Source organism: Penicillium argentinense (assembly GCF_028826775.1).
Source record: "Penicillium argentinense strain IBT 30761 chromosome Unknown utg000005l_segment0_segment0, whole genome shotgun sequence".
Classification (NCBI taxonomy): Eukaryota; Fungi; Ascomycota; class Eurotiomycetes; order Eurotiales; family Aspergillaceae; genus Penicillium; species Penicillium argentinense.
The window spans coordinates 3455738-3480379 of record NW_026622664.1 but is presented as its reverse complement, the minus strand read 5'-3'; the positions used below and the strand labels follow the sequence as shown (position 1 = coordinate 3480379).

The 24642-nt window shown below is 48.9% G+C and overlaps 10 protein-coding genes across 10 annotated transcripts; 5 read left to right on the top strand and 5 right to left on the bottom strand.

The window, feature by feature from the left end:
• Positions 1–647: 647 nt before the first annotated feature.
• N7532_006092 (uncharacterized protein) lies at positions 648–1020 on the bottom strand (the record flags this gene model as incomplete). Its single annotated transcript, XM_056618586.1, has 2 exons — positions 648–869; positions 958–1020. The coding sequence occupies 2 exons, from the start codon at positions 1018–1020 to the stop codon at positions 648–650; spliced, it is 285 nt and encodes a 94-aa protein (XP_056474745.1).
• A 2937-nt stretch (positions 1021–3957) lies between these two features.
• N7532_006091 (uncharacterized protein) lies at positions 3958–4970 on the top strand (the record flags this gene model as incomplete). The annotated part of the gene is made up of 2 exons (XM_056618585.1): positions 3958–4221; positions 4290–4970. The coding sequence occupies 2 exons, from the start codon at positions 3958–3960 to the stop codon at positions 4968–4970; spliced, it is 945 nt and encodes a 314-aa protein (XP_056474744.1).
• A 2451-nt stretch (positions 4971–7421) lies between these two features.
• Positions 7422–10251, top strand: N7532_006090 (Zn(II)2Cys6 transcription factor; the record flags this gene model as incomplete). The annotated part of the gene is made up of 6 exons (XM_056618584.1): positions 7422–7568; positions 7623–7696; positions 7741–7999; positions 8060–8727; positions 8780–9918; positions 10013–10251. The coding sequence occupies 6 exons, from the start codon at positions 7422–7424 to the stop codon at positions 10249–10251; spliced, it is 2526 nt and encodes an 841-aa protein (XP_056474743.1).
• A 275-nt stretch (positions 10252–10526) lies between these two features.
• N7532_006089 (2,4'-dihydroxyacetophenone dioxygenase family protein) lies at positions 10527–11069 on the bottom strand (the record flags this gene model as incomplete). Its single annotated transcript, XM_056618583.1, has 1 exon — positions 10527–11069. One exon carries the CDS (start codon positions 11067–11069, stop codon positions 10527–10529), a length of 543 nt encoding a protein of 180 aa, XP_056474742.1.
• A 1237-nt stretch (positions 11070–12306) lies between these two features.
• N7532_006088 (uncharacterized protein) lies at positions 12307–13223 on the bottom strand (the record flags this gene model as incomplete). The annotated part of the gene is made up of 3 exons (XM_056618582.1): positions 12307–12502; positions 12582–12814; positions 12870–13223. The coding sequence occupies 3 exons, from the start codon at positions 13221–13223 to the stop codon at positions 12307–12309; spliced, it is 783 nt and encodes a 260-aa protein (XP_056474741.1).
• A 982-nt stretch (positions 13224–14205) lies between these two features.
• On the bottom strand, positions 14206–15360 carry N7532_006087 (putative cyclase; the record flags this gene model as incomplete). Its single annotated transcript, XM_056618581.1, has 4 exons — positions 14206–14226; positions 14276–15023; positions 15092–15177; positions 15253–15360. 4 exons carry the CDS (start codon positions 15358–15360, stop codon positions 14206–14208), a joined length of 963 nt encoding a protein of 320 aa, XP_056474740.1.
• A 603-nt stretch (positions 15361–15963) lies between these two features.
• N7532_006086 (MFS transporter) lies at positions 15964–17454 on the top strand (the record flags this gene model as incomplete). The annotated part of the gene is made up of 1 exon (XM_056618580.1): positions 15964–17454. The coding sequence occupies one exon, from the start codon at positions 15964–15966 to the stop codon at positions 17452–17454; it is 1491 nt and encodes a 496-aa protein (XP_056474739.1).
• A 1230-nt stretch (positions 17455–18684) lies between these two features.
• On the top strand, positions 18685–20118 carry N7532_006085 (pepsin-like aspartic protease; the record flags this gene model as incomplete). Its single annotated transcript, XM_056618579.1, has 1 exon — positions 18685–20118. The coding sequence occupies one exon, from the start codon at positions 18685–18687 to the stop codon at positions 20116–20118; it is 1434 nt and encodes a 477-aa protein (XP_056474738.1).
• A 1408-nt stretch (positions 20119–21526) lies between these two features.
• Positions 21527–23129, top strand: N7532_006084 (putative acyl-CoA thioester hydrolase; the record flags this gene model as incomplete). Its single annotated transcript, XM_056618578.1, has 5 exons — positions 21527–21814; positions 21874–21938; positions 21994–22290; positions 22347–22528; positions 22579–23129. Coding segments are annotated over 5 exons (1383 nt in total), but the record flags the coding sequence as incomplete, so codon positions are not given.
• A 25-nt stretch (positions 23130–23154) lies between these two features.
• Positions 23155–23424, bottom strand: N7532_006083 (uncharacterized protein; the record flags this gene model as incomplete). Its single annotated transcript, XM_056618577.1, has 1 exon — positions 23155–23424. The coding sequence occupies one exon, from the start codon at positions 23422–23424 to the stop codon at positions 23155–23157; it is 270 nt and encodes an 89-aa protein (XP_056474736.1).
• Between the last annotated feature and the right edge of the window lie 1218 nt (positions 23425–24642).

Genomic DNA, 24642 nt, shown 5'->3' with positions numbered 1-24642 from the left:
GTAGATGAGGAAGGCGAATATTGAGTTAGTGTCACTGAGAGAGGGCCGTAAGCACTGCTAGTAGAACGGCTTCCACAGTATTTGCATCATACCAGCCGTCCCCGTTGTAGTAAAGTCGGGAGGTCGCGAGTTAAGTGTCCTCATCCCATCACAAACGAGCAACAACTTCCTCGGAGATCTATCAACCCCATCGGGTTTGGCGAACAAAATCTAATCCTCAGTCTCCATGCTGATAGGATACAGTGAACTTGATAGTTCTCCTGCGCCAGACTGAAAACATTACCCCGGTTCCACCTCCTTCAACCCGCCGGGTCCTCAAAGTGGGCTGGGGCGGCGAATTCGCTTGTCGATCAATAATATCACAGAGCCATACCCAGATTCGATATTACCCACTCTCTAGTCATGGAGGAAGGTGAATAGTCAGCCCCACATGGTGGTCCAGCCTGTGCCTGCTTTCAGCCCGGGTCGAAAGGTGTAGCATGTCGCTGAAAGCGCTGGCCAACAATCCTCTGAATGGCTGACCCGGAGGAGCGTTTACTGCTCTACAGCTGAGAACAATGACGGAAGATGAATGTCGACATATAATGTGGTCGTTTGTGAGCTGGTGTTTTACCAGGTCTTTGATGTCAGATTTAATAGTCGTGGAATTAAGGTTGTCTAATTTCATATCCTTTAGTTTGTCCCGGGTCGGGTGTATCCTGCCATAGATCTCTGGCAGGAGCATGAAGCTGTTTCGGGACTTGTTGATCAGACTGCACAGGGAAGGATTGCTGCTGGACAGATTCTTCCGCGACCGGCTTCTCCATAAACACTTCATTGTCACTGGATGGTACCTGGGCAGCTGCCACGGAAGGCGCTTTGTTCCCACTCTCTTACAGGAAAGGAGCCTTTGTAAAAGGATAGAGATTGTTAGCATCGTACTGAAAAGTGCAAAAGTTTGAATTGAGTTACTCTCACAGTCGCCTTTGTCGGCTCTCTATTTTTGCGGGAGTGGAGCTTGTTCTTGAGCTTCTCAAACATCGTTTGGCAAGTCTGTCGAATATGGATAATCCACAAGTCAATTTTGCGGTGCAGAAAGGTACCATGCCGGTTAATCTCGGGTGAAAGAGAAGGAGGGGTTTCTCAAGCTCTTCTATGGGATTCAAAGATCCACAGTTCAGCTGGGTTCACGATTTTCTACTTCGGGAAATGATGTATCGGGGCCCCATATTAATGACCCACGTTCCCCTCCTCTCAGCCGTGCATGTTCGTCCGTTATCCCTCAGCTGGATTCCATTGTGAATCCATGTCTACGGTACCAATCCCAGTTTCCACAATTGTCATGGGGAACATATCATCACTATTTCTGAGACTACTACTTAGTCGACCGTTGGCGGATGCAGCTGGAATCCGAGTAGCCGTACACAATGGGTATTGCTGAAGCTTGGCCATCGTCTCATTTTTTCTTTGCTAGCCCGCTGCGCATTGACTGTGGCTTCACATCGCTGCTGATTGAACCAAGTAGTCAACTGTCGGTTGGTCCGTTCGGCCTCCTCGATGGACTTGATACAGTGAGCGTGAACAATATCAAAAGTTTCGTCTGCATCATCTTGCTTCGCAGCACTTGAGGCGTAGGAAGCTCGTGTCTGCCAAAGAATAGAGAAATGAGAACCGACGCCTTATAATTTCAAAAGGACAAACCGAAGTTTCACGAACATTCATTAACCGTTGCGCTGCTAGTGGAGGATGAAAGCCCTCGTCCCCAAATAAGGTCATAGGGCGCTGCCCGTGATGTCTTCCTGCTCCTATTAGCCGGCGAGCTGCTTTTTGGGGCGGGATTATTTGGTTTCTTGCTGTTGCTTTGGTCATAGCGAAGAGAGACCTGATGAAAGACCAACGCTGGACTGAAGTTTGGGTTGAAAAGTATCTTGCCAGAGAATTGCCCGAGGTGCGAACGTGAACCATTTATTTACTAAGCTCTGAAATATTACCGTACGGAATTTCAAAACGTTCAATACTTCTGCTAAGTGGCGAGCTCTAAACTGTGTTACACGCCCTAAGAAAGTGACTCAACTATTAGCAGTCATCCTAGTAATCACTAAGCTAACAAATATTGCTGCTATTGATCTGTCTTTGTTCGGCTATTTCTAGTATTTATAGTACTAGCGATAGCTTCTCTGTGACCGCAGTGGCTGTCCCTCTAGAAGCATAGCTTATCTCTTAACGGTAATTAACACCGTTTTTGGGCTAAAGATCAGTACAATAGTTCTTTATATATAATATAGAAAGCACTGTGTACTGTACTATAAAGGTCTAATCACTGTCAATCTTCTGATATATAGGGTAGGAGACCTAAAAAATTCCTAATTTCTTTATTAGCGGAATCGGCTTATTCAGGAACTCCGATATAGGGCGATCATATCAAACGACATAATCAGATACAGTAATTGACCTTTTCCTCAGAGCCTCAAGCAAGATACTGAAGTTATGACTCTAACGGCCCAGGAGCGTAACTCTCTACACTCTGTATTAGAAATACTAATTCCCACGTAAGTTTACCTGAGCTATCGTAGGAGGTGCTTGCTTCAGATTGTGAGGTAAAATTAGGTATTGATAATTAATATTGAAGACGATTTAGGCAACATAAAACGGACGCGGTGCTCGCTGAAGATAAGAGCTCAGCAGCCGCCGGCCTCGGACTCCGAGCCGAACAATTAGGGTTGTTGGCCGGCCTCCCCCGCGTGACTGGTCGATTACAGCCAACGTTAGCCGGGAAGGCGAACTCCGATCAAGCAACACTGTTGTTGATTTGATGAATGACCCGAATTACTTCGATAATTCTGGCTGGCTTTGCCCCAATTCAACGGGCAAGAGGTCATTTTCACGCCCCCCGGGGGGGGGGGGGGGGCAATCGACCTCGAAAGTCACAATCAACTCCAAATTCACGAGTGACCAAGCCTGCCGTACAGCGCAGTTCGCAGTTCTCATCAATACATATATCTCCCATGCCGACGATTCTCTTCCTAAAGTAGTCGTTCGCCTTTGATCGAGCTTTCACTACGTTTGCTTTCCCTGTGGCTATGCAACGTGATTTCCTTCGGCGATCATGATATGTCAAAGTCAGATATCACGGCAAATATTGACACCAGGCAGGCCACTTATTATGAGTCCCCTAGACAGGGGGTTCTCGTTGAATCCGATACCCTCCATCGTCGTCTGAATTCTGATATTTCCGAAAGATAAGTACTAGTAGTGAGCATTCAGACGGACTTTCACCAATTACCAGTATCAAGGACAAGCTTTTATGATGCAGTTGCATTCTTCTGGAATTGGAATCCATATCACATGAGAACTTCTATTGCTACCGTAATACAATTCGAGCAATAACACTTTGTGTCTTCTCGTTTTTTAATTGATTTTACAGCGCCATTTACGTCTTATACGTTTCGAAAACTCCCAATGCATTAATAATCCCGCGCGCTTCTGGAGCTATAATGGCTGAAATTTCATTCAGATCTCTCCGAGAGGCTCGTACATTTCAGTCGTACTGATTACTCAACTCACATCATGCGACGACTTTTACCTGCGGGGCCCACCTGTGACAAATTCCATTGGAGGTCAGTCCGAGTCCACCGGAGTCGGACCTCACGCCCGACGAGCGACCGCCGGAAGAACTTGTTGCTGTCGCAAGGAAAATGGGATCTGTCATTCGCGAAAATTATTAATGATGGTGGATCCAGAAATGATTCCTTGAAGACATGCGGTGGAGAGACCCGGCCGCAGACTCTTTGAACGTCCGGATCAAGATCAAGCTTTGAAATCAAATTCAAGTGGACAATGATATGGTTGGTGACAAATGAGTGGCACCAACAAAAACCAAAATGTTATAAACAACTCAATGTAACGGAGACGAGCAGTTTTGTACGTGTGTTTTATGTGTACGACTTCCTATCTATATCTAAAGCTTTCCGACTCGCAATGGGAAAGCACACAATCGCTGTTTTTCCAGCCACGGGAGGAATAGGGGGAAGCACTGTCAAGCATCTTCTACCGCGCTTCCTGTCGAAAGACCTTGTCTTCATCGCTCGACACCCCGAGAAACTCAACTATTTCGTTCCCAAGGCTGTAACACTCCGCCGGGCGGATTATGATGATGATGATAGCCTACGACATGCATTTGACGGACTAGATACACTCTTTCTGATTTCATACGCGTCGGTCGAGCATGAACACAGATCCGAGGTAAGTTTCAATGTCGATACAGCGATGACGGCCCCTTGACAAATTGTTAACAACGGCGGTCGACATAGCGTCATCGATTTGCAATTGACTCAGCGATTCGAAGTGGAGTCAAGTATATCTTCTATGGCTCCTTGGGCTACGGCGGTAATCCAGAGAATAATGAGTCCGTGGCGCATGTCATGCAGGCTCATTTGGACACGGAGAAGTATCTCGAGGAATGCACCCGTCAGCACCCAGATTTCGCTTACACGATCATTCGCGAAGGTCTCTACGCTGAGTCCTACCCCCTCTATACGGCTTTCTTCAATCTGGAGCATCCTGTTGATGAAATTCGTATCCCACACGACGGTTCAGGGCCTGGCATCGCGTGGGTTAAGCGCGAGGAGCTGGGTGAGGGTACCGCCGAGCTTTTGAAGAGATTCGCGCATGATCCGGCTGGATTCAAGTACCGGAACCAGAAGGTCTTGCTCTCTGGACCTAAGGCATACAACTTGGGAGAGACTGTTGACATCCTGGCAAAGGTTACCAAGCGGCCTATTAAGATCCGCCCAGTCTCCGCCGATGAATTCGCGAAACTACCTCAGGTTGTACCCAACTTTACCTATCACGGGGTTGATCACTCCAAGTTGTGGACTACCACTTTCGAAGCGTTTCGTCGAGGTGAAGGGTCATATGTGTCGCCACTGCTCAGAGATCTTTTGGGACGGAGTCCGGAAGACTTTGAGACCACAATCAACTCCAGCTCGTAAAAGCGTGCTGGAGATACTAGGGGAGGTCTAGCATCCACTTGGTTCTCAACAGTTGTATCTTTCCCGACCAAATTGTCAGCGCGCGCGTGATCAATCTAGTGGGAAACCAACCAGGCTCGCGGAAGCAACATAAGAAGACAGTAATTTTTGTCGAGGCTCAAAGAACTTGGTGATTAAGCAAGGTACTTTGGAGAAAAATATGCTACCTCTTTAGCATGAGGCTTGTGAATTTCAAAGGGATACGAGTAGATAGTTAACTGTCTCGCTTTTTAATAAAGGTATATGAGTCCAAATTCCTAGCAGATGGACGGGCGCCATATGCATATCCTATGTATCAGGACGAGTTTAGCTTTCAATCAGCCCACATCAATGCTCAGTTCTACAGAGCACCATCCAATCGTAGAGTATCTAAATAGCCTTACATAAGAACGCAAAATAACTAACGTAACCCACAAGCGAACCGCCCACACAAGCGAACCGCCCACCCCATCAATTTTGATCTGAGTACTATAACCTCTCTTTTATAACCATCCACCATGCCACCAAATCGATCTAGTTCTGCCCGATTTTCGCAGGATAGGCAGGGCAGAATCTCATTAGCCCTGCATGCCATTCAAAATGGTCAAATTACCTCTATTCGCAAAGCAGCACGCCAATTCGACGTCCCCTGGTCCACTCTACGCGATCGCGTCAACGGTCAACAAAGTCGCTCAGAAACACGCGCCAACAACCATAAATTGACAGAAGACGAGGAGAGATCACTTCTACAATGGGTGCTCTCTATGGATTCACGTGGATCAGCTCCTCGGCCTGCTATGGTGGCAGAAATGGCCAATCTTCTATTAGCCGAACGCTGTACGCAGACTGTTGGCGTCAACTGGGTCTACAACTTTGTTAATCGCCATGATGATCTTAAATCTCGGTTCTCTCGAAAGTACAACTACCAACGAGCAAAATGCGAGGATCCAAAGGTCATACGAGAGTGGTTCGACTTGGTTCAACGCACGATTAATGAGAACGGCATCCAACCTGACGATATATATAACTTTGATGAGACTGGCTTCGCAATGGGTCTTATTGCTACTGCAAAAGTCGTCACCCGTGCTGAATACTACGGTCGGAGATCTCTTAAACAACCTGGAAATCGTGAATGGGTCACATCTATCGAGTGTATTGGTGCGTCGGGCTTCAAATTACCACCTTGTCTTATCTTCAAATCCAAGACACATCACCAGGCTTGGTACGAAGATAAAGGGGTAGGACCGGACTGGAGGATCGAAATCAGTGATAATGGATGGACAACTGATGCTATTGGCCTTCGCTGGCTGAAAGATCTCTTTATTCCGAGTACGGCGAGCCGTACAAAGGGTAAATATCGTCTTCTAGTCCTTGATGGTCATGGTAGCCATTTGACACCTCAATTCGACCGACTTTGCGCTGAACATGATATTATACCAATTTGCATGCCAGCGCATTCATCTCATTTGCTACAACCACTAGATGTCGGGTGTTTTGCGAACCTAAAGCGCGCATATGGTGGCTTGGTTGAGCGAAAAGCTCGATGCAATATCAACCATATTGACAAGCTTGATTTCCTTGCCGCCTACCCGCACGCTCGCGAGATCTCATATCACTCGGATATAATTCAGAGCGCATTCGAATCTGCTGGTTTAATACCCTTTGATCCCGATCGGGTTATATCGAAGCTTAATATTCAGCTTCGAACACCAACCCCCCAGGAAGCCGACCAGGAAGCCGATCAAGTGAGTGGAGCCCTACAACACCACTCAACACAAAACAATTATATCGGCAAGAATCTTCAGTCAAAGCTCTACTCAAATATCGATCCGTGAGCCCTCCAACGCCTACAAAGCATGTGGTAGAGCAGACTCTTAAAGGCTTCCATGTCACGCTTCAAAGGCTAGCGATGTTGGAGAAAGAAATCCGGGATTTGCGCGCTGCCAATGAGGTTCGGAAACAAAAACGCAAGAGGTCTAATAAACGCATCGACCGTACTGAAGGCATGTCAATTCAGGAGGGAAGAGACGTAATATTCAGTTCGAACCAAGCCGTTGAATCTCTGGATCCTGTTCATCCAGAACTAGCTCCGGTCGCAAATGAGACTAATACACCACGACAACGGGCGCCACCAAGATGCAGTGGTTGTGGAGGGATAGGGCATAAGATAAATAGATGTCCGAAGCAGTGATATCAATAATTTAATGGCGTTGTGGTTATTTTATATGCAAATCAAAATTATAGGTTGAGATGGGTGGGCGGTTCGCTTATGTGGGCGGTTCGCTTGTGGGTTACGTTAACTTGGTGGCGATAAAAGGACGTATTAGTAATACAGGGCGGGACCTGAGGCAAATCCCGACGTCCCAGCAGCGCCCTTGCGTTGGCTGTGGGAACATACGTTCAGCTTCACGCTTCGCGTGTCAACTTCGCAATATGCAAGATCAAGCTGGTCCGGAGTGCGGAGGATCCTTTCGTGAAGTGCAGGATCCGGAATTTTCACGCACAAGGCCTGCACAACTCAAATCGCTGGGCAGCCGTCGCCGACATGCCTGCGATCGTTGTCGTAGGCAGAAACTGAAGGTAAGGACCACCGATATTCATATAGATACGTGTTCATGGTAGATGTTCTTCTAGTGTGATGTTGAAAAACCATGCTCTCTATGCCTACGTTCTGGCTTTGCCTGTGAGACAACATCGGCTCCGTTGAGGTACGTTGTTTCTCAGAGACCATCATGGCCTGGGTATTGTAAAGAAATTACTTATTCACTACTTATAGAAAGTCTAAACGATCTACAAAAGCTATGGAGGAGCGGCGCAAAATTGTACAACACGTGCAGTCTGATATGCCTGAAACCTCAAGGGCAAGCCCTCGAGGTCTCGATACTCCCCGAGGGTCGTTGAACGTAGCTCGGTCTTGCTCGAATATCCCCTCGGACACTGACATCCAGCCTGACATCCCCCAGCAGCCACCTAGACATGCCCAAGCATCTGCGGTGGAATTGACTGATGAGGTAATTTACTGTTTCCCGCCAGAAACTCGCCTTTAAATGCAGATGTTAACTTGCCGCTAGCTTTTTCATCTACATGGTCAAGGATCGATCAACTCACCTACAACTTACAACAATACTTCCGCCCTTCCTGGTGGGACCTCCGTCGATAGTCCTTATCTGGCAACCGGGCAGATGATGGGAAAAACTAGCCTTTCTTCCCACTTTCCCGGTCTTTGTCTTCCATCCCGCCCAGTCTGTGACTTCCTGCTCCAATCTTACTGGAGATCTGTGCATTGGTTCATGATGCTTTTTTATAAGCCTTCCTTCGAACGCGAGTACAGGCAGATCGTTGACAATCAATACGTGACTGCTCGACAGAAGGGTACAGCGGTGTTAATTCTGATGGTCCTTGCCATAGGGGCAAGGTATGCCTCGGACGACCAACGCTCGAAAGTTGGCATTTCCAAGGAAGAGCTATCCTCTCTCCAGAGAGATATGCTCAACCAGATTCGATTGCACTATTTCGAAGTTTTGGACAGCGGGGGCGTGGAATGTGTTCAATTATGCATTTTGCTAAGCACTTATTACCTTTATAATGGCAAGCCGAATCTAGCATTGCCTATTCTTGGTGCGGGGGTCCACAGTGCGCAGGCACAGGGTCTGCATAAGGAGAGTCTTTGGGGCCCCGCAACTGAGATAGTTCTCGAAGTCCGCAAGCGAACTTGGTGGGCTCTATATGTCCTCGACAGGTGCCTTGAAGCCTAGTAATTGGCCGTTATACTCTAGCTAATCATCTGTCAGGTTCGCTTCAATCACCTATGGTCGGCCGTCATCGATCAATGACGTTTATTGCGCTGTGAGCATGCCACGAGACATGGATGACATCTTGGCTGCGCATCCATTGCTGAATATGATTGAGAGCCCCGCGAGCAATTCCTCAGCCAGAGTCACGCTGGGTTCATACCAACGGCACAAATTCGATCTGTACTCTATTGCAACCGCCGTCATTGGCAATATTCACAATGTGAATGTCTCTGGTTCGGAAGCTGCAATGAATCAAGCCGCCGAAATCAATACTAAGCTGGTGGACTGGTTTGACCGACTCCCTGAGGAGTTAAGGCTGGAGCACAATGCCGATTTGGCCATGGGAAGTTTGACAAGCGCCGAGGTCGAGATCTGCCAGCTATTTCAACTGCAGGCACTGGCCCTTCAGCTGGCCTATGATAATATCCAAATAATCTTACACCGCCCGTTTATTCGATGTACTCGACGCTTACCCGTGTCGTCTGGCTTGCGCGACTCGGATGCGCGCCCAACAAGTTTTGAACAGTGCAGGCACTGCGCTCGCCGCACCTGCAGCATACTACCAAGATATGCTAAAGTTGTCTATGCAGCACAAAACACTCATGCGGTGGCATATATTGCCATGCAAAATTTTACTGCAGGTGTCACCTTGGCAATGGTTGCGCTGTCTGACCCCGGCTCAGAACAGGCTATCGATGCCAAAAGAGGTGTCGCGAATTCAATATCGTTGCAACAAACGATCGCTGCCTCATCCATAGTTCCATCGCAGACGGTCAGTGTCCTCAAAGGGCTCTTCCAGCTAATGTTCAGGCATGAAATGGAGTCATTGCTAGTGAATTCGCCACGATTTTTGAACAGTCCTAGTCCGACGGACGGGCCACCAAACCATGCACGTGAGGCCGACGATCTTCAGGCGTCTGACAGAATGCATTTTTCTACGAATCATCGATTTGATCGAACACTATCGGGTGGAAGCCAGGAGGACTCAGAGCTGCCATCAAGCATCATTGGAACAGACGATAGATCTCAGCTTTCCCTCAGCGGCCAGGCAGCGATGAATCTCGACCTTAGCCAGGATATTCCCATTTCGTCCTTTCATTCGGGCATTGATCAAGCACTAGAGTCGGTGCATCAAGGTACGCCTCCATGTTAAAGCATATCGTATTGATTCTTTGGGAAACGAGTGTAGCAAATGCGCGGAGCTCCCTTGCTGATTGCTGTGGCCTATAGTACTATGGGAGAATTACCATCCCATCGTACATCCAGGAGCTTACGTCCCGGAAACCTCCGGCCCGCAGGCTGATATTTGCGGTCGAGCGAGGCCAAGCGTGGCTGCTGTCGCAGAAGAGAACAATCGCCTTTCCCTGACAAATCCGCTGACTTCCCTGGCTGATCCTGCCAGCCAGGGTTTGAACACCGTGAATGACTCCTTCCTAGGTCAGAGCTGGGTATGGAACCAGCCGGACTGACAGTTTGCGGAGCAGTAATTATGCTACTATGATCCGATCGCTTCATTTCCTTGGTGACTCAACCGAGGCAAATAGAAAATATTTAACCGTTTGATACTACAGTTGGACCATATTTTTGTAACTTAAAATACATACGAATGAATGGCTTCTCTGAAAAAGAACTGATTCCAATACGTGTCAATAGTACAGTATTCATGGATATCGAGCAGAAATTTAGACTAGGGCTAAAACAGATATCGCCATGATACTCAAGGCAGACCCCCATTGACTCAAGTTCAACGAATGAACTTGTCCACAAAATTGGCACCAAGTCCAACCTTCTCATAATGGGCCTTTGCGCTGGCCAGCTTTGAGAAAACGTCCTCCACTCCCAAAGGAACACCCATCGGGTCAACATAGATATAGGCTCCAGTGACGTGGAACAATGTGATCATTTCTTCGACGCCATCTGGCACCTCAAGCGTGTGGATGTCACCAGGGGGCTCAAAAGCATGGCTCCCCTCAGTTGCCCACCAGTCGTGCTCAAGATAATGCCACTTGCCGCGAAGAACCGTGGCGTGAACAGGTCCACAGTGACGGTGACGGGACAAAATACCGGAACGACGCACGCGAATGAGGTTGACGAAATAGCCCTGTGTGACATTGAAAAGGATGGGTCGGAACCAGACGTCCGGGCCTTGGGGAACCCAGAGTCTCTCGTCGAAGTCCAAATTCACAATGTTGGGGACTACAAGGTCCTGAGGAACGTTGGGTAGAGGCTTTCCCTGATAAGGGATAGCCTCCGGCTTGGGTCGATGGTCGGCTGAGGAAGAAGTCATAGTGAAATTGATAACGAGAGTAGAAGGATCTCGTAGTTTGACATGTATTTGCGGGCAGGACAATGATTGCCTACCGGTCAAAATGGTTCCTTATATACTCGGTAATTATCTCGGCCCAGAGGCCACATTGCTGGAACAAGACAGAAGGCATATTGCAAACCGAAAGAGTGTGATACGTTTGAGACACTCCAGACCACTTCTTCGGCGCGTTAGTCCGGCGGAAGTTCGTGTCCAGGACCCACTTCTTTGATTCCGAGTCCGGTGGACGTCCGGCACCCTCGGCGTAACCTCCGTTCAATTCGCTGACGGAGTTATAGAGCAGGTAGTTGATCCCTTCTTCGTTGCTTCCTAGTTACCGAATTCTCTCACTAGAAACTCCGCTTTTGTTCGGAAATTGTCTTCTCATTTATCAACATCTGAGGCAGAAATACACCCCAGATGGCTTCAGCTGCCCTCCGAGATCTCCGATCTCCGTCCATCTCTTTCGGTGCAACAAATACGAAGGGGTATCTCAGAAGTTCTCCCTTTCAGAAGCGCTCGGTGAGGGCGCTGGATACCCACTTAGTCTATAGTAATTTGCCCTTCAATTAGGCCTCGTCCTCACCCGCGGGTGACCCTCCAAGGGTAACCCTCAAACCCTAGTTTTGCGGGTCGAGGGTCTGGTCTCCTTATGAGTCCTTACCCCCAGTGAAGGGTCACCAGTCGAACGACCCTTGGGTGATCAAACAACACAAACAGTCGAAACTCATCACTTATTTCTCCTAAATTGGATATATTGTGACATAAATAGTGCTGAACTAAATATCGTAATAGGGAGTCAAAATAGCACTTGGGGGTTTTCGATTTGGCAATTCCCTAATACACCGCTGCCCGCTAGTAATTCTGCGCCCGGAAGGGATAAAGTTGCAACTATTCCATGTCCACGCTGACGTAAAGTCTTGGTACGTCCACATTTTTTCGAGAGCGAAACAGGAATCTTCAGTGGAGACATTCAACGGGCCCATATCCCCGCAGTAGCAAAGTCCGTCAACAAAATCATTGTGCTAAGAAAAGAAAGAAAACTGGAGCATGGGCTTCCCCAGTATGGCTCTCAAGCTCAAAATTCAGTGTTAATCGTCCACAAATACAACCCTGTGATTGACTAACAGAAGTATAGAATATTGCGTCCAAGCTCCCTAATAGGTAGTGTATCATTGAGTATTTGTAGTTTACCGTACTTATAATCAGTTATTATTTGTCAGACGGCGAGCATTCCACCGTCAACTATCAAGCTCGAACCAGTGACGAAGTTGCTAGCCCCGCTGGCAAGAAAGATGACAGCTCCCCTCAGGTCTTCAGGGGTTCCCCAACGGCCAGCCGGCGTTCCCTTCAAAATAAATTCATTGTAAGCGGAGTCATTCTCCAGTTGTGTCGTCAAAGGGGTACTAATATATCTATTCCGAAATTAGTCTTTGCTTCGCAAAGGAGTTGACAGAGGATTGCAAAAAGAAACCTGAGTGACTTTCTTCTTACCCTGGGCAGACGCAGTTGACTTGAATGTTGTGTGGAGCAAGTTCATTGCTGAAAGATTTCGTCATTTGGATGACTCCGCCCTTAGAGCTTGCATAGGCAGAAACATTGTACATGCCCCGATATGAAGTAACCGAACCAATGTTGATAATTTTGCCAGGAAGCTTGAGATGAAGCAACTTGTTTGCAAATTCTTGTGCGGCAACGTAGGTGGCCTTGAGATTGATGGATATGATCTGAAGTAATTTTCAGCACTTTGACACATCGAAAAAGCACATACATTCTTCTTACGAGGTCGAGATCATCATCCGTGACTTCCGTAATTGGGCATCTTCTATTGACACCGGCGCAGTTCAAAAGGACGGAAGGCATGATTCCTGCTTGCCAGATAGCTTGGAAGGTTGAACGAATTGAAGTTGGATCGGTAAGGTTGCATTCAAACGACCAAAATTTTCGATCAAGCTCAGAGATAGATTTTGACAAGCTTTCGGCGTGTACATCATTGGGAATCTGAATAGAGACAATGTCGGCTCCTGCCATTGCAAGGGATTTACACAGTGTTTGTCCAATGCCACCTGTAGCTCCGGTGCAGATGGCTGTCTTCCCTTGTAGCGAGAACAGTTTGTCGGTGGGCAAGTGATGCATGTCGTGAGAAGATAACTGAGGTGATACACTGAGGATCAAATGACAGTAAGAACAGGTTGCAGTAGACGAAGAGCCGGCTAGAAATCTTGAATGTTGAATGCTCTAATAAGGCTAACTTGCTCTCCTTTATGGTGGAATAGAGTTTAAAGGCAGCAGGAGTCATTCGACACAGGTACAGCAAACAGGAGAGTCCGCCGGACTCTGGTCTGACTTGCTTGTGCTATCACTCACCTTGCATAGGGTTGGCGGTGGGTGATGCAGAAACCTTGTTGCCCCGATGGATATCCACCGGAATATTCTGTCTTCCGTGCGTCAACCCCTGCACCGAGCAAAGCCAGCCAGGAATGCACATCTTAACCGAAAGAATTGGAGACTCAGAATCGACTCAGCCGGACCCACGATCCAGTTCTCATATTCATTTTGCCAAATCATCTCCTGGAATGGAGACGAAATATGCGGAGATATTTTGGAAGACATTGGCTACGCAAACCCCACACCCGGTGGATATTCTCGATGGATTTGGCTACTGTAACTTAGAGAGCTTTCTGGGCAGTTTTTCGTGCCAGAAGCCTCGGAACGTCATTATTCACAACTATTGTAATTATACATGTACATCTAACAACTTGCGATATATTTCAGTGAATTCCTTCTCGCTACCAGTGTCATACATGCGGCCTACATGCTTATTACACTAGAAGGAAATGATTGCAGTGAGCTTTTGTTATGTCGACGAGTACTAGAATTTTCGCATACTTTCATAAAATTGGGCATGCGAGTTCTGTAAAGACTTCTTTCTCCTTAGCCTACAAAAAGGACTTAAGAAATCAAAGAATAGCAAGTGAGTTGCCTAAGCTTGCGACACCACCTGGAGAAAGACGCGAATAAGTATCTCTCAAAAATGGAAAGGCGAAACTGAAACCTACCCCTGCGGTTTATCGGTGCGCTTGTGAACATGAACGAATATCTTTTTCTCTGCTCACATTCAATTGACAGAGCCTATAATCTGCAATGAGCATCGAAAGGAAATGATAGATGAAGATGGAGCTTTTTACCTCGAGGTCAAACATTTCGCCAATCATAACGCCCCAGCAGGCAAGAAGATACTCGTGCAGATACCAGCTTTGGGAAGATGGCCATACTTCAAATGAGGGAGCATCTCCTGCAACTGCAGCGAAATAACTAATTACTTGAATGTTGGCATCTCTTCGGAAAAAAGGCACTGTGATAAAGAATCGAATGTTGGGAAAAGGGGGAACACACGAGTCATGGAGCCACGTCTTCATTTCTTCCGACTGTTCAACCCCAGCCAAAGTAGGATTAGAAGCGGCAGACCTCTCAAGTTTCGCCGGGTTTGACTCTTGCAGCTCATTGTACCGTGACACATAGCCACTTCGGATGATCAAAATGTCCCCCTTTTGAAATTGTGTGCCTTGATAGTTCGCACAGGCTAGAAGCTCATTCAAATTAATTGCGTGGCTCGTCAAGGGGTCATACGGTTTGTTGAACTTTTGCGCATAGCGATAATAGTCGATGAACACGCCGCGACCCACAATACCATGACGTGAGACAACATGCATCCCACATCGATCTGTGAGCGTCACATCCTCTGGAGACAGGTTATTGTAGAGAAATCCGTGAGTCTGATGGCCAAAATGACGAAACCCGTCCCACTGGCTTCCAGATTGGGTGTTCATCTCGAGTGAGTCATCGAAAATGCAATCGCTGGAGGTATTTGGAAGTATCTTGACCTTGCATGGTGATCGATCGAAGTTCGGTTGAGCAGGAAGCTCTATGTTCCAACTAAAACGGTGTTAAACATTGTCGTTAGAAAACAAAATGTAAAAACAATGCATTTCGTGACAGCGTACTTAAGCGAAATAACGCATCCACTCTGAACTTCTTCCTTGGCTACTTTACTGATCAGGCTCTCAGTTAGGAGATTCAGCCGGCCAAGCTTTCCAAGGACAAAGGACAGTAGAAGTCAGCTTCTGAAGATACTAGAGAATGGATTTAGGCTATTACACGATACCTCGTCTTCCGGACCCCATATCCAAGCAACCTCAGGACAATTCGCATTGGCGTTGAGCTTCCGCAGCTCCTTGAGTGAAGGAAGGAAGTTATCGTCTCCGTCAGCCATCTTAAGGTGAAAGTATTCTGGCCAATGAGACCAGCCGGAGTTCCAATATTAGTGAATATGAAGTACCTCCAAAGCAATGGAAGGGAATATGGCTCTTCGTTTAGCAATTGCGCTTGGACTATATATATTCTCTATACACAGATTCTTGGGACGAAAAGCCCATGTACTTAGTAAAGCGCAGATTACTCGAGAAGCGTCTCCAGTATTGCGGGCGCATTTGCCACTGGCTACCGACTAACCCAGGATCATCATTGGAGATGCGGGGATGGCGAACCTTGCACATCTTACCAAAGGTCCGAAGCGAAGCCGGACAACTGTGCTATGCTCAATGTCCGGTGGACAACCAGATAATGCGGCCGAGTCCCACGGATCCCTCTGCAGAACCCCCAGATCTTCCCCGCATAGAATTTAAATGGATTGGGAGAAAGCTAAAGGTTGGAGCAAACCTTAATAATGCACATCTCGCAGAGACCTGTAACACCCGACGATACATAAAATAAGGCTGCTAAGGCCTTGCCTCTATTTCAATATTTTTCTTGTTTGTCAAACAACCTGGTCCTTCTTCTGAATCTATCTAGCAATATCCGGTCTGTGTACTGAACCATGCTTCACAAAATCGTTGTAAATGCCTACAATTTTTGGGTTGTGACCTTCGTGGCCATTGGCACCATTGCAAGTGCTTACGGTCTGGCTATCATTGGATCGACCGTCGGACAGCCCAATTTCTATACCTACTTTAACTTGCCCACGCAAGGCGAGCCAGGGTATACGCACACAACCAACATTATCGGCGCTCTAAATGGCATAAACTCGGCCGGAGCAATCTTGGGATGCCTGGGACAGGCCTGGACTGCAGATTTCTTTGGTCGAAAGCGGACTATGCAATTTGGATGCGTTATCCTGATAATCGGTGGTGCGTTATGTGCGGGTGCGGTGAACATGGGCATGTTTCTTGCAGGTCGCTTTATCGCGGGCATGGGAGCGGCCGTCTTGGCTTGCATTATCCCGATTTACCAGGCTGAGGTTTCAACGGCTGAGACACGCGGTGCAATGGTCTGCGTTACTGGAATTATGTACGCCGTCGGATATAGCTTGGCAGGCTGGTTTGGTTTCGCTTGCTATTACATGAAAGCGACCAGCCCGTACGCAGCTTTCGCCTGGCGGTTCCCGCTGGCCTTTCAAGTCACCTTTCCTCTAGCCGTCCTTGCGGGAAGTTCATTTATTCCCTTCTCTCCTCGCTGGTTATTACAACAAGGACGGCGAAATGAGGCTTTTGAGATTGTCCAGCGCTTGCACAAAGCGCCGGATGACCCCAACGACGTGAGAGCCAAACAAGAATTCCTCTTGATGGAGAAGCAATGCGAGCACGATCAGTCGATAGTTATCCGTCGATTCGAGATTTTTCGAACCCCCGCAAACCGCCGGAGAGCCCTTACTGCCTTTTTACTCATGGCTGGCGACCAATTCCTGGGCATTTATGTCATTGCTAACTACGGTGTCATTATCTATGGCTACCTTGGTTTAACCGGCGGAATTCCACTCCTCCTCAACGCATGCTGGACTACTTTTACCCTTATTGGCAACACCTGGACCGCCTTTTACTTGGATCGTGTGGGCCGTCGGACTTGTTTGCTTCTCGGGTCTATTGGCTGCACTGTGTCCGCAATTTTCCTTTGTGCTCTGTCAGCCGAATACTTAGGCACGAGCGTCAAGCAAGGCCTGCAAGCAGCAGTTTTTTTTGCATTCTTCTACATCTTTTGGTGGTGCTTCTTTATGGATGCGACGCAATATGTCTACGTGACAGAAATCTTTCCGAATCATCTGCGTTCCCAGGGGGTGGCAATCGGCCTCAGCACCTTCTATCTCACTTCTGAAGTCACACTGGTCGCTGCACCAGTGGCACTCAACACGATCGGATGGAAGTTTTACCTGGTTTTAATTATCCCTTCGGTTTTCTACATTGCAGCGACAGCATTGTTTTGCTGCATGGATGGTACGGTCGCCTTTCTCTGTAGTGAGACAGGTCTAGAATGTGACGAGCTTCTAGATCAATTGTGGCGTGTGCCTCGCCTCATACCGCCTGTCCTCATATGATCTGATCGATCGATAGTTTCGGCTGGTGGAGTAGCTGCTCTCGAGGGAGCAGATCTGTAAACAAGCTACCACGACCTCAATAATGAGTCCAGCCAGTTCATTAGATGTCGAGTTGAAGTTCAGGCTGGGGACTAGTATGTGGTGACTGCAGTATGTGCCGACCGTGGCCTTACCTGGTAAATGCATGAACTCCAGAAGGACCCACGGGGAGTAAGCAGTGCAGTATGCAAGTACACGATGGATTTGTGGTTGGGAATGAATTCAGGGAGGATTAGCCAGCATTCGAATCGAGTTGAGGTCGGTATCAAGACCCCAATGAAATAAAGTGATCGCTGATCTGTTCGGCCTCGACTCTAGAACCGGCGTGTGGAGTGGGCGTCGAGTCTAGACCAGCCAGGTTCCCAAACAGGAATCCCCCGTTGGTGAGGATATCTCTTCCTTGGTCGGATGCTGGCTGGGCAGAGCCAGTGGCAGGCGCGAGGTGAGTGTTCCCCCCTGACGAGTACGCGGCCGTGCAGTTGCTCCGTGCGCTAAGCACCGTCCAAGTTGCAACGTGAACTGCAGTTCGCTACTTCTCCCCTATTCTCATCCAGCTGGTCCTGAAAATGATGAAACTTTAGGATCAATGATCCATGAGCATCGCATTGCAATCTTCGATGTTCATCACGTCTCTGAATTCTCACTTAACTGTGACCATATCCAAGCTGGCTCAACCAAGAAATAGGAGTAGACAGCTCTAGTGCCAGCTAGCCCAGCCGATCGCAACCCGGAACGGCCGCGGTGGAGTGCGCAGAAGCGTGAGCTAGCGCCCGTTGGGGACTAGCATTGGCGCAGAACTGGGCAGTCTCTTGTCAGGGGACGATTTTCCTCAGTGGTTCGCAGGCCCACCACCCCAGGCCGCCGCCTCCCCTCACATTCGAACCTCTCCAACCTCCAACCTCCCTCGGTCAATTCTCGTCGTTCCTTTGTCCTTTAATTCTCGTTTTCTGCTTTTTTGTTGCTTTCTCATTCATCACAGTCGCTTGTGCTATTTTCTTCATTCAATTCCTGCTACTCCGGATCTGCGTTGCGGAAATCCTACAGAGCTCCACCGGGAGGACCGTTCACTGTTTCAACATCGCATCCACGCCAATTGATTGAACGACAGCTCGCGGAGTATACCTAGTGCCTCGTACGATATTCAATGAGGATTGCATTCGCCGGCTACTAGATCCGTCCGTCCGGAGGATCATGCGTCTCTCACCATGTCTGGTCGTTGCCGGCCTTTCGACGAGCGTGCACGCTTTTTATCCGTGGGAGCTTAAGATCGCAACGGGCGCGAGCATTTCATCCAGGCAAACCGGGTTCCGTCGATTTATGCCATGGAGCTTAATTCCGGAAGAATCAGAGGAGGAGGAGACCGCGCCGTTGACGCTCGACATCAAGAAATTCCGTCGCGACTATTCCATCGTCGAGTCGGAGACCCCGACACTAAAGAACAGTGCTGCGTTGGACCAGGATGGCAAGGACTTTTCCTACTTTTCGGTGGTCAAAGTTGGCTCGCAGCAGCAGGAAATGTGGCTGGCGTTGGACACGGGATCGCCGAGCAGCTGGGTGTTTAGCTCCAAGTGCATTAGCGATACCTGCAAATCCCATCATACATTCGACAGTTCTACCTCCGACACCTATTATTCCAACAGCTCGACCTTCAGTCTCGGGTACGGCAGTGGACAGATCCAGGGGGATCTCGGCCAGGATACCATGTCCCTTGCCGATCTGGATGTGACGCTGTCATTCGGATTCGCGACCTCGGCCACCAAGGCGTTCAACAGCTACCCAATCGATGGAATTCTCGGCCTCGGACGATCGTATACCAACGGCTGGGAAATTCCCTCGTTCATGGACAAGGTCGCCGAAAAGGGCCTGATCAGTTCCAACCTTGTCGGGTTCAGTCTGTCACGGGCAAATGACAACAACAAAGATGGCGAGGTTAACTTCGGGACCGTCGACACAACCAAGTACGACGGAGACATCACCTACACCACCACCAACGCCGATACATGGACCATCCCAATGGACGATGCCTACGTAAACGGCGTCCCCTGCAACCTAATCGGCAAATCCGCAATCATCGACACAGGCACCACCTACATCCTAATCCCGCCCTCCGATGCAGCAACCCTCTTCGGCCTCATTCCAGGCTCCTCGCAATCCGGCGAGAACTACATGATCCCATGCGACTCGACCGCGACCGTGGAATTTGAGTTCTCGAACGTGAAATACTCCATCGAACCGGAGGATTACATCGGCTCGGAGACGGACGGAGGCTGTATCTCGACCATCGTCGGCCACCAATCCTCCGGACCAAACACCTGGCTCGTCGGCGACGTCTTCCTAAAGAACGTGTACTCCGTCTTCGACTTTGACAACGGCCAAATCGGCTTCGGGACAAAGGCCTCCAACTCCTCATCCGGCAATGGAACATTCACCGCGCCGGCCGTGACAGCCGCCGGCACCATTGCCTCTGCCGCGTCCACAGATGCGGCCGCAGCATCTGCCGCCGAAAATTCAGCCACGTCGACGGCCACATCCGGACCCGTCGCGACTATCAACTCCGCCACTCGCTTCTCCAACGGTCTCGCCTTGTCACTAATTATGACTTTCGCTGCCGCCCTCATCCTCTAAACCTTCAGAAACACCTTCAGAAATACCTCGTACATACCTCAACCCGCCCAACATCACACAACACACGATATACCCCATTGTGCATCCTCAACCTCGGCGTTTTCTTCCCATGTTCATACGTTACTCTAGTTGGTCCAGCGCGCAACAGACCATCTTGTCCATCTTGCAAAAGTGATACCCACACTTGCACATACTCTCGTTTTGAGGATCTATACCCTTCGTTTCTTGCATCTAGAGCTGCTGTCTCATTTGCGCATTTTCTTTTATCTGACTACCCTGACTTCCAAGGAAGGTTTTCCAAGTAATAGGAAGGTTCCTGGGGTTTGCCACGGGCCTTAGGCATTGGCCGTCTTGTACGATAATCAGACTACGATTTGCTAATGGATTCCATCGTTGTAATAATTCCATTTAATCACAATACTTTTTCTATTTTATTGTAGCTTTTTTCTGTAGTTGGAGTAGGTCCCATATACTGCAGTGTAGTGTATACCCCGTGTTTCATGTTAGACAAGCTCTAGTCCCTGCAGAGGTTGATCTGGTTCGTTGTTTCATGTTGACCGGGGTGCGTAGGCGTGCTCTGCAGGCCTGTTAGTTTACTCTACCTACCGCCGTATGTTGTCTGTGACCTTGCCTCGAGTACGAAAGACATAAAAGATCCCCTCTTGTCTGGCTTCCTAGGGAGCTGATCGCATGTGACTGGTAGATGGCTCGGTAGGTCATCAGATGAGTGATCCTGCAAGGGATTAAAGATCCGGTAGAACATCTTGTTCACAATGTCAAGATCATAGTGGCATCGATGGCCAAATTGGCACCATGTTTGAGCATGGTTTTAATTGAGTATCTAGAGATGTCATGGTGGGATGATCACCGTGAAGACTTTTAATGCCAACTACTTGAGTATTCTACTGTGGTAAATGTGAGGCTATAAACAATCGTTCTCATATTAATGTGATTGACTTATGAGCGATCCTTAAAACACACTAGAGCCCTGTTGCAGTGCTCTGCTGAATAGTCGTTGATCACTCGATCACACAACACGAATTCAGACTTATGAGATGAACCTTGTTAACCATGACACAATGTACCTAGCTGATCACATACCAAGTCCAAGACCAGATCAACTCAATATCGGACTATACAGGGTCTTAAAGTAAAAAGTGACTAATAAGCCTCCTCCCCACAGCCAATCCGGACCCATCCCGACCGCAAACCCGGAGCCACCCACCCCAAAGCCGTACGCTTCGGCACTCGTGACCCGAGAATGTCCGGAGCCTAACCCGATCGGGCCGGTCCTCGGGAGCCAACAGCGTCATCCCTCATACTAATTAAAGCTCACCTCCCCAGATTTTCCATATATCTCAAACCACACCCCGAATATACACTGTACCTAGACTGTGCTAAGACTTAGGTACTCGCCATGTTCGGACTTGCAGGAAGAAAGACAGCTCTCGCCCGGCTGACCGCCCGACCAGCGCGCACAGTCATCGCCGCGCAATCGCCGAAGCGCGAATTCCACGCGACGCGCAGCAACGAGGGCGAGCGGCGGGTTTGGGCTGGACGAGTCAAGACGCCATGGATTGATGCGTTGACGCAGAGTCGGGACGCGGCGAAGGCGAATCAGGGCGGTGCGCAGCCTGTTCAGAGTGTGAAGCCGGATGTCACGCCGAAGAAGATGTCGGATAGTTACTACAGTGCTGTATGTTGATCCACAAGTTGTGATTGACCCTCAATTGCTTAACTCATGCTGTTCTACAGATTCTGCCTCTGGCACAGGACAAATGGCTTCTTGATACATATCTCAATGCGTCGGGGCATATCCGGTGAGATGGAGAGATTCCGATGGACCCCCAAATCTGATGTGCTAACTTCTTCCAGACTGGGTTCCTTGCTCATGGATCTCGATGCGCTCGCCGGTGTCATCGCGTACCGTCATACTGGCGATGGCGTCAGCACGGTCACCGCGGCCGTCGACCGGATTACCATCGAGAATCCGCTTATGGAAATCTGCGACCTCGAGCTTAGCGGTCAGGTTTCCTATGCTACTGGTCGATCTAGTATGGAGGTGTCCTGTCAGGTCTCCAAGGTGCGTCCGGAAGGACAGCCTGCGCAGCCTGAGGATGTCTTGATTACCTGTGCTTTTACGATGGTTTCGCTGGATCCAGCTACTAAGAAGTACGTGCACGTCAAAGCCGAAGTAAACTAAGTCATATACTAATTCTCGATTACAGGCCTGTTCCAGTCGCACCTCTCATCCTGGAAACCCCCGAAGAAGAAGCCCTCTTCAAAAAGGGCGAGGCAAACTCCCAAGCCAAAAAGGCCTTACGAACACGCAGTCTTCTCGAAAAGGCCCCAGACGACGAAGAGAGTAACCTAATCCACTCAATGTGGACAAAAGAAATGTCCTACCTGCGTAAGTTACCACAGCCATACAAGACTGAAAACTCCACTAACAAAAAAAAGACCCCCAAACCCCCGCAACTCGCCCCAGCAACCAAGTCTTCATGAGCGACACAGTCCTAAAATCCGCCATGATTATGCAACCCCAAGACCGCAACCGACACAACTTCATGATCTTCGGCGGCTTCCTGCTAAAGCAATCTTTCGAGCTAGCCTTCTGCTGCGCCGCCTCATTCGCGCACGCCCGACCAAACTTCCTCGCGCTAGATCCGAGTACCTTTGAAAATCCGGTGCCCGTCGGCAGCGTGCTCTACCTCCGCGCGACGGTGGCGTTTACGGAGCCTGAAGAGCGCGAAGACGCACACTCGAAGTTCACCAAGGTGCAGGTGCGCGTTGATACGAAGGTGAGGGATGTGGAGCATGGGACGAAGAAGTCGACTGGTAAGTTTAATTATACTTTCCTTGTTGAGAAGGATATACATGTTATGCCGAAGAGTTATGGGGAGTTTATGCTTTGGACGGATGCGAGACGGCGGGCCCGCAATGCGGTTGAGATTGATCCGGCGCATAAGATGAGTGCGCTCAGGAGTATTCAGGATAGTGTTACGGAGTAGTGGATTAGTTACGAGGGGTGTTTTGTTAAAATTTATGGTAGGTCAGCTGAAATGTAAATATAGCGAGGAATTGCATTTCACAAGCATCACAGCTGAACATAATAGCACGCCCATTATTCGCAAAAGGCGCAAAGAGCCAATTAATGGCATCGTCATCGCCAATCGACGCAACATAGGAAGTATACGCGTTGTATAGATAGTCGTCTTCGAACCCCTGGAAAGCGATGCTGCAGGCGCCGGCGAGGGACTTGCACTGGGCGGAGCCCTTGTTGTTACCAGATGTCTCACTTGGCATGGGCGGGGTATTTGTGGTTGTTGTTGATGCTGTTTCAAAGGAGGGCGTTCATCTCCTCAGATGAGGTGGGTATCACTCGTGTCCCAGGTGAGAAGGAGGTTAGCCGTTGACTGCGTCGGCTGTGAGAGATTCAAGGTCGGTGGTGATGGTAACTGTAATGAGGTCATCCATAAGCCGGAAGTCGAAGTGGAAGTAGAAGATGTGGTGGTTGACTCGTTCAGACCTCTCGTCTATTTCAGGGATACTATCTGGTGAAGGAAACATCTCCGGCGTGAGTCAGACTGGCACAATCCCGACTGGGACTACCATTGTGCCCACGGAGCTGACGAGTACAGGCGTGGCAACTACCCCAATCGTCATGATGAGTGGCAGCAAGGTCCCATCGGGAATAGAAGGAGATTGATCTTGCAGGTCGAGTGGGATATCTTCTTTCACGAAGCTAGCCGACTCCGAGGGGGTCCTCTGGGTTGGCCACGACAACGGCTTTGTCACTGCGCTTTGGAGTGGCTAAAGCAGCGGTCGTGACGGAGGTAGGGGTTACGGTGGATGTGGCAATGGACTCGGTGGCTGTAGGAACTGTTGATGCCTCTCTCAAAGGTGCACCTGAGGAGCTCCCGAGGTAGATGTATATTCAATTTCGGGGAATGTAGGAGAGGAAGCAGTCGGGATAAGAGGCTTGCTGCTAGTCTTCGTATTTCGAGTTGTTGTGCGAGTAGTCGTCTGTGCCGTTGACACCAGCGGAGTAGACTGTACACTCGGCGCAGAGCTACAAAGAATTGAATCCCACCTACGAAAATGAACACCCTCTGCACTGGCCAAAAAGACCTGCAGTAGATAAGCACTGCTCACAGCCAAAGAAAATCGAACCATGTCTGCGAAATGCAATTCTCCCGCGAAGATTGTACAGAATCACCCAGACTGGACGGAACTTGCGAGAAGATCCCTTTTGAGCAGACCCAAACATCAAACACGAGCTGATCTAGATAATTTTTGAAGAGCCCTGCCCGTGATTCATGTGTTTCTAGCATGTTTACGCTCTGTAGACTCCAAATTTTATTTCCACTTAAATCGTCGATGCTAGTGTCCGCAGGGCCAGCGATCATCGTAGCTCATCTCACCAACTGCGTAGACTGCGCCTGTGTCTGGCACTAAAATGCCCAATTGAGGGTGCGGCTGCGAGCTGTCACGTTGATTTGCAATGTACAATTAAACTTGATA